Source organism: Mustela nigripes, chromosome 11 (genome assembly GCF_022355385.1).
Source record: "Mustela nigripes isolate SB6536 chromosome 11, MUSNIG.SB6536, whole genome shotgun sequence".
Lineage (NCBI taxonomy): Eukaryota > Metazoa > Chordata > Mammalia > Carnivora > Mustelidae > Mustela > Mustela nigripes.
The window spans coordinates 37,291,962-37,300,189 of NC_081567.1; the positions used below are offsets into that span (position 1 = coordinate 37,291,962).

At 63.2% G+C, this 8,228-nt stretch overlaps 1 protein-coding gene across 1 annotated transcript; it reads right to left on the bottom strand.

The window, feature by feature from the left end:
• Positions 1-3,572: 3,572 nt before the first annotated feature.
• Positions 3,573-7,667, bottom strand: TEDC2 (tubulin epsilon and delta complex 2). The gene is made up of 10 exons (XM_059415995.1): positions 7,585-7,667; positions 7,396-7,494; positions 7,099-7,169; positions 6,599-7,001; positions 6,109-6,162; positions 5,414-5,507; positions 5,131-5,242; positions 4,943-5,044; positions 4,384-4,574; positions 3,573-4,132 (listed from the first exon to the last, which is right to left on the bottom strand). Exons 1-10 carry the CDS (start codon positions 7,608-7,610, stop codon positions 3,986-3,988), a joined length of 1,299 nt encoding a protein of 432 aa, XP_059271978.1. The 5' UTR covers positions 7,611-7,667; the 3' UTR covers positions 3,573-3,985.
• Between the last annotated feature and the right edge of the window lie 561 nt (positions 7,668-8,228).

The following is an 8,228-nucleotide window of genomic DNA, read 5'->3' on the forward strand; positions in this document are numbered from 1 at the left end:
CCCTGGCTGTCTGGAGTTCAAGACACAGGAGTGAAGAAAGGAAATCGGGGGGCAGCCTCCCCTCCAACCCTGCGTCAGACTTGCAGGCTTTGTCTGCAGCCCAGCCTCCCCGGGAGTTGGGGCTAAGGTCTGCAGAACATCTGGTGGTTTCTGGTGTGGGTGGAAGGAGGCCCCCAGGGCTCAGCCTGCTGTGTGCACAAGTGTTCAGGGCTTTGGTCGGTGTCAGCAAGCAGAAAGCTCTGGGCCCAGAGGGCTGTGGTACCACCACCTCCCCAGGGAGGAGGCTGCAGGCAGCCCTGCCTCTTCCCCCAGAATGGCCCCCTGAACACATTCTCTTCTGACCCCTAAGGATGGCCCTGGCAGATGGCCTGATGAGAGTGAGGGAAGGCCTCCGCAGCCCCCAGTCTGGGCTCATTGCTGGACTCAGTCCTGTGGACTGTGCCACCTGTCCCCAGCCTCTGGGGCCTCTCACCCCTCTCCACTGGTCCTGGTCCATCCTGGTACCTTAGAGGAGACCCCACCCTCCCATCCCCCCCATGCACCTTGTCAGTCCACTCCCACCCCCAGTCAGAGTGACAGCTGCTGGCTTTGGGGGCACTCAGAGAACCTGTCCAGGGAGAAAGGGACTCAGGGGGCCAGACAGTCCCAAGCCTCAGGCGCCTGGAGTCTTTCCTTGTCAGGCAAACTGGCCCAACACTCCTGGCCCAGCCCAGGACATACTGTTCCGTCCAGACCTTTGCAAGCCACCACTTGTACACATTTCACACAAACATTTATTGAGCGTCTATTATGCCAAGAGGGGCTTCCAACCCAGCAGGCAAGACACACGGCGTGGGGAGGGGAGCACGGTCTGCTTCACCACAGGAGGGTAGACCCACCGAGTCCGCGGCCATCTCGCATTTTGCTCCCCCGGCAGGGCCCCCGTGCCACGCAGGCCCTCTCCGCGGTGGCGATCGACTCTGAGCGCCAAGCAGAACGCTGAAAAGCAACGCTGGGAGGAATGGGGAGAGGCGTCCGAAGAGCAGAGGGAAATGGCTCGTAGCCCCCACCCCCTTGGCCTCCTAAGGGCTTAGGAAGGAACAGTCTGGGGAGGGGGCTTTCGTGTCCCGCTCGCTGTGCTCTGCGCGCCCCGGCGGGGCGAAGTCCGGAGAGAGGAGGCGTCCGGCTCCCGGTGACTTCGCAGGGGAGGGGGCCGCGCGCGCGCACGGGCTCAGGACGTCCCGGGCTCCAGCCGCCCCGCGCGCTCGACCCGCCGCTGCCGCCGGGCGCGCCAGCACAGGAAGGCGGCGGCCAGGAGCCCGAGGCCCGCGCCCAGCGTGGTCAGCGCCACGCCCTGCTCCAGGTCCAGGTGGGGTCCGCGCAGCGAGAAGGTGATGGCTGTGGCGGCGGCGCCGGCCAGCAGGGTCACGGCGCCGAACGGCAGGACGCAGCGCGGCCAGGAGCCCCCCACGCCGCCGGTGGCCAAAAGCAGCGCGTGCAGGGCCCCGGGGGGCTCGGGGGGCGCAGGGGGGGCGGGGGGCTCGGCAGGCGCGGCGGGCGGGGGCTCGGGCGCGCTCATGTCGCCGATGGGGGGCCGCGCTCAGGGTGGGTGTGGGCGCCCGCGTAGCCCCCACTCCCATCCTCGACCGCCACGTCAGAGCGGATTGGCCCGGGATGCGGTGACGCCACCGGGACGCCGGGGAGAGGAGGTCGCTGCCGCCTCCCGGCTTGGCGCTGAATCAGGGTGGGCGGGCGCGAATGTCGAAGGGGGCCCTAACCCGGACCTCGACCCTCCTTTTCCCTCATGCTACGGGCGCCACCTGCCTGCCCAGGTGCGGACAGCGCGCCCCACAAGGCAACACGGAGGACGGGTCCTGACGGGAGGGTCACTGAATCAGCAATCTCTGGGCGCCCATCTGGGCCTGGCTAGGAGCCAAGGTGGACAGCATCCTTGCCCTCAGGGGGCAAAGGTCCAGTAAACCAAGCGGACTGGTGGACTAAAATAATTAAGGTGGAGACCATTGGCTATGGAAATGGGTTTAGGCCAGTAGCAGAGTGGTGGGATTCACCCTGGAAATGAAAGGTTCCTCAAGATCAGATCAACTGGGCATGGTCTCTGGAAGTAGCAAGAGTGGCCTGGACGGGAGTAGCTGTCCACCAGGCTCCCCACCTCTCGGTTCCCCCTTCCCTGTTCCTGCCCTGGTCAGTGGACAGAGCTGTTCCACTCCCTACAGGCCCCTTAGTGCAATGAGGACTGTTTTTAGGTTTCCTGCTTTAGTCTGTCATCTGGTCCCCAGCAACCCCCAAGACCTGGGATTCCATTACTCAAGGTTTCTGGCCTGTGGGGGCAACCCCAAGGCCGCTTCAGCATCACTCAGCTCATGCCCCACACCTGTGACACCCCACCTGGTGCTCAGAAGACCCGGCCTACTCCAGAAGCTGCCTGGCTCGGGGCCTGGGTCCCTCTGCTCCAGGGAGCAGAGGCTGGTGTGAATTCCCTGCTGCTCAATCCTAGCTACACAACAATGCCCCAGCTCTTGAGGATTGTGCTTGGTTGGCTCAGGTGCCTAGGCAAGGCTTATTTAAAGAACACCATGGCCTCCCGGGCCGTCCCAGGGCCTACCACTGTGTAATTTGTCCTCGCCCCAGCCACAGGGGTAAGGGCCATTACTACTGTGGGCCCCTCGGGAGCCTCCTGGGGTCATCTGAGACTGGCTGCACAGGCAGAGGGCAGGCATAGGCTGCAGGAAGAGCCGGCCCCCCCAGGTGGGGAGGTGGCAGGGTTCCTAAGCAAAGGGAACTTACATCCCCGTTTCTGCCCACCAGAGCCTAAAAGGTGGTGTCGGGGGGGCCTGCCCTGGGCTCTGTTACCGTGCAGGTGTTCTCTGCCCCACGGCGCTACCTTGGGGCTGAGTCCTCACAGCAGGCTCCGGGAGTGAAAAGGCTGTGGAACCCATAGTCCAAGATGGAGAGGGGAGTGAGGAGCCTCCCGTTGCCCAGATCCAGCTCTAGGGGCTACAGGTGGTCATGTCTCTTTGATAACCTCTCTTGACAACTACCCCCAGTACGACACTGGGGACGACACTGGGAACTGAGGCTCAGTCCCCTTAAGAATCTTGCTGAAAGTCCCCCAGCAGAAATCAAGTCAAAGTGGAAACCCAAACCTATGACTGGTATAAACCCAGAGACCATGACCTTGAACTCTGCGTTTTCTTGCCTTCCTTCAGTGGGAGAGGCAAGAGCCTTGGAAGAGGTGACAGTGCAGTGAGGGGGGCCCACGCTGGGCACAGCAACAGCCCAGGAGGAAGTGGTGAGCATGGGTGCTAGAAGGACCACCGTGGCCAAGAGAGCCCGCTCACTGAGTTGGGCCGGTGGCTTTGGCGTCTTTGAGTGAGCCCAGTCTAGGCAAGGCGGGGAAGGGGCTTCTGGTGTGCTCAGGCCGATGCTGGAGGGGAGTCCCCAGTGCTACTCACCTTCAGTGCCCTCCTGCCCCCTCCCTGCATCACAGAGGCCTACGTGTGTTCTCAATAAATATGCTGGATATGTTCGTGGTAAGCAAAAACACAAAGAAAAAAAACGAACACGCCAAGTCCTGCCTTAAATCTAGATCCTTTCTAAAGGAGTTTTAATGTCATACAAATGGCTGGTAAGTGTGAAAGCAGGAAAGAACAGAGGTAGCTAAGAAAAAAGCCTGACAGGCCTCTGGTCTCCGAGCCTGCTGAAGGCTATGCCAAGCAGAGGCCTGACTGCTAGCTTTGGGGCCCTGGGTTGTTCAGTAGGAGCCGGGGGCTGTCCCCCAGCCCCCGGCCAGGGACCTTGCTTTCCTAGGTGGGTAGAGCCATCTCTGAGCCCCCCAGGCCACCACACAGAAAGTTCTCTCAATCCCCCTTGACCTAATAGGGGGGCGCTCTCCCAGTCTCGTGGGTCAGAGCAACCTCACCCTCCTGGCAGGGTCCAGCAGTCTGGGAAGCGGCAGGGTCCAGGGGCAGCCGGCCACAGGAAGGGCTCAGTCGGCAGGTTCATCTCGAAGGACAGTGAGGAAGCGCTCCCCTCCCTCACAGAGCAGGCTATGCACAGCTCGGCAAAGCGCCAGCCAGGGAGGCCCTGGAGGCTCCCGCGCGCCCACCAGTGGGAGGAGATCAGCCATCAGGACCTTGGGGGGTAACACACGACCACAATCTCAGTGGGGGACCGGTCCCGGGCGGCCACTGGAGGGCTTACAGAAGGCCCCCACAGTGGGGCAATTCCAGGGAGGGCTTTGGGCACCATGTGCCAACCTCTTCATCCCAGAGCTCTGCCCCTAGGCCCGTGCACAGCCCAGAGGCTCCATCTTCTGGCTGGGCCCAAAGCCCCCCCACTCCCCTGGCACCCAGTCACCTAGTCCCTCCCCTCACCCGGAAGTACCTTCTGCAGGTGAATCTGCTGGTCCAGCATGGCCACCCGCAGCCTGAGGACCGCCAGACTCTGCAGCTCCTCGGGGCTGGAGTAGAAAAGAAGCTGGGGGCTCCAGGTAGGGTCTGTTCTTCCCTCACAGGACAGTGAGGCTCTGCAGCATCTCCCCTCAGTCCACGGCCCCAGCTGTTGTCCTGCCACAGCTGTGAGGACAGGGGGATGTGGCCTCATGGTGGGACAGCCAGGGACCTCCTTCCCACTTGCCTTTAAGGAGGTGCGAAGCCTCCATCTGCCCTGGCTGGAGCGCTACCGTCCAGCAACAACCATCTCTTGCAACACCAGGCAAGTCACCTGACTGTACACCTGTGACTCTCACACGACACTTTCTCGGGAACTAGATAAACATGCAGACCATTTACAGTGACACGGCTGCGTCGGGAAAGGCAGTGGCGAGGGGGCGCAGTGCCGCCTAGTCCTGCGGGACAAGGCGGTGGGGAGACCCTATCTTTCCCAGAGGCCCATGACCACTGACCAGACCTTAGCACAAGGGGCGGGGGGTGGCGGGTGTCACCTGCGCGCAGCTCCTGCAGTCTGTGGAGACACTGCTCCGTGATGGCCTGCAGCCCCTCCAGGGTAAGCAGGGAGTAGTACTCCTGTATCCGGTCAGCAGGCTCTATGCAAAAATCAGGGAGGGCAGGCTGGGTCCACGCCAGTCCTGAAGCCCTCCCAGCCCTGAGACACACTGCAGGGCCCGCTCACCTGCAGAGAGCACTTCCTCCATTCGCTGTCTCATCAGCGAGCAGGCCTTCCGCAGGAGCCCGGCCTCCGCCTCTACCTCCGCAGCAGCGAGCCCAGAGCCGGGCCAGCCCGACTGGACATGGGTCAGGGAATCTCCTCTGCAGCCAGGTTCTCCCCTTCCCCTCCCGCCAAAGACAGGACCCCAGAGCGGTTCTGGACCTTGCTGGAGTTCCTCTTTAAACTCACCAGGCCGGAACCACCCACAGCCCCGACTCTGGGGGTCCCACAAGCCCAGAAAGAATACAGTCGTCTTCATTTTCTGGAGGAACTGGGTTTTGGCCATGGAAGCAGTGTCCTTGGAGTCACTGGTCTGGGGAGAGCTGAGCTGGGCCCATAGGCTGCAACGCACACAGAGGCACCGTTCATCCATCTAGCTGGGCCTCAGGAGGCAGGGAAAGGCTGGGGCAGGGACCCCATGAGGGGTGTTTGGTTCTGCCGAATGCCAGGAGGGGCCTCCCCAGGCTTTGGGGGATGGAGAGGATGCTGTCTGTGAGACGGGGACAGAGTCCACACACTCTGGGGAAGTACTAAGAATTCAAGGGAGGAGAGGAGAGGAGCTGGCAACTCCCCTGGAAACTGGGACTAACTGGGACTACCTGCGACCACGGTAAAGAACTCTGGGTACGGGCTTTAGAGCAGACACTGCACGAACACGTGAAAGGCCCCACCTTGTTGAACCCTTATTGCACCTCTACGGAGCTGACACTATCACACCCACCTCCACAGGGAGGACAGCTGGGGACGCAGTCTCTCAGCCCGAAAGCCTGCTGAGTCCAAGTCCTAGCCAGGCAGACTCTCTTAACATGGAAAGTGTCCCCACCCAGCCAATAAAGCAGAGTGGCCTGCTGGAAACGTCTTACCGATGTGGCCTGGGCTGGTGGGTTGCCTGGGTCTCCCTGGTCTCCCCTCCACCCCCACCCAGCGGAGACTCAACCTTACCGAGAGTTCTGGGAAGCCACTTTCCTGTAGGCCATGGGTAGCTTCAGCAGGCTCCTGCCAGGGAAGCCAGTGCTCAGAGTAGCCTCACTCTGGAGGCTGCCCCCACCCCCAACATGCAACAGGACTTTCAGATTGGTTGTGGGAGCCAGCACAGTCCAGCTCTGCTCCCTGCTCTGGAGGGAAGAAAGGACACCAGGAGCAGAGCCCAGGCCCTCCACAGCCCATGTGGAGCCCTGGGTGGGGCTGGGTGGAACGGGTGGGTAAGAGGATGGGGCACTGGACAGCCAGGGAGAAGGGGACAGGCTCTAGCAATGGTCCATTCTGCAAGCTTCGGGGCATGGATCCCATGGGATGGCACCCTAGGGGCTCCCCTGGTCCACATCCAGCTCAATACCCTGTCCTGTCACCCCCCATCCCAGATTCCTGCTGCTGGCAAGAGTCTGCGCAGGTACACACAGAAGTTCCTCTGGGAAGGGTTTGGGCAACATACCCCTTCTCCTTCAGTGTGAAAGCTTCTGGGGCCCGAGGAGTAGCCGATGGGGGTATCTGTTGGTCCCTGAGGCTTGGTCTGGGCTTGGTGGTTGAGGCTCCTCTCCCCATACGGGTGCGATCCCCCACTGATGGAAGCCTGCACTCAGGGAGGCCCCTGGCAGGCACTGTGGTCTGGTGGATGCCCCTGGGTGGTTTTGTCTCTGAGGTTTGCCGGCCAGCCTGGCCTGAGGCCCCGGGTGGGGCAGAGGCTGTGGTAGCACGAGAAGTGGCAGCGGACTTCAGGCTAAGGGCCCCATGTCTTTCTCCAGCCTTAGAGACGCCCTTTCTCACCCGCACAGCCTTCTCCAGTGCCTGGGTCAGAAGCTCCAGCTCCCTGAGGTCTTGAGGGCTGGGCGTGTCTGCTGCAAAAGCCAAGAACTCTTGCAGTGGTCACTCACCACAGCTTGTCAGAAAACAGAGCAGGGCAGCACCAAGGACAGGCGGGCGGTGCAAGTTTACCTGGAGGCGGGGCCTCTTCATCAGTTTCTGGCTCTGGGGTTGGCTCCGCAGCCGGCGTTTCGGCCGGTTCCCTGCCAAGACCAGTACAGTGGCGGCACAGCCAGGAAGCAGGGCCCAAACCCGACCGACCCCAAGGGGCCGCCTGGCCTCGCGGCAGCCTCCCAACCTCAGAGCCTGCAGGCAAAGGGGACCAGAGCTGGCAACAAGCAAGCGGGCGCTGGGCCCAGCCTCCCCGCCCGGGGGCTCTGAGCGGGATTCCGAGGGCGGCCCGGCCGGGTGGTCTCGGGGTCCGCGTACCAGGTCCGCAGCAGCCGGCGGGAGACGCGCAGGCTCCGCTCTAGCTGCAGCTGCCGCTCGGCGCAGGCGTCCAGGGCATCCCGCAGCTCGGCCACCAGCCTGGGAGGGGCGCACCGGCGGCTCAGCACCCCGGCCGGCCGCGCGCCGCGCCCCCTCCCGCCCCGCTCCCTCCCAGCGCGCGGGTCTCACCGGCGCGAGCAGCCCAAGGGCAGCATGAAGGCGGGCGCCGATCCTCCGGATTTGCCGCCTCCGGGAAGTCAGGTCCTTTCCGGGCTAGGACACCGCCCCCTTCCGGCTGCGCGACCCAATCCCGAGCCCAGGGCTCAGGCCCCGCCCCGACCCCGGTCCCGCCCCCCGGAGCCCCGCCCCAGTCCCCGGCCCTCGGGCTTCTGCGTCCCAGCCCCCGCGGCGCCCGCGCGGACTCCTGCGGCTCGGACCCGGGCTGGGAGGCAGAAGAGGGTGCTCCGGTGGTGCACGGACATCTGGTTCGGATGACTGGGCAAATGGTGGCCCTGAGATTGCTTACGGTGGACTTTGTCCTTACTGAAGGCCCGCTAAAGCAGGGCCGATCTGCCCTGCGGACCCCAGGCCACCTTGGCTGGACCCAGTGGGTACTGACAGAGGTGAAGAGGACACATGTGTTGGGGCCACAGCCAGGGAGGAGGGCGCGTTCGCTTGTAGACATCCTTAGGAGGCGCTGACATTCGCAGGTGGCATCAGTCCAGAAGATTAGGGATGGTGGCCTTCGAGCAATGAGCCCAGGGCCAGATGGGCCAGGGTGAGACAGGTGACTATAGGTGGGCACTGGTGAAAGATGGGTGATGGAAGGGGAG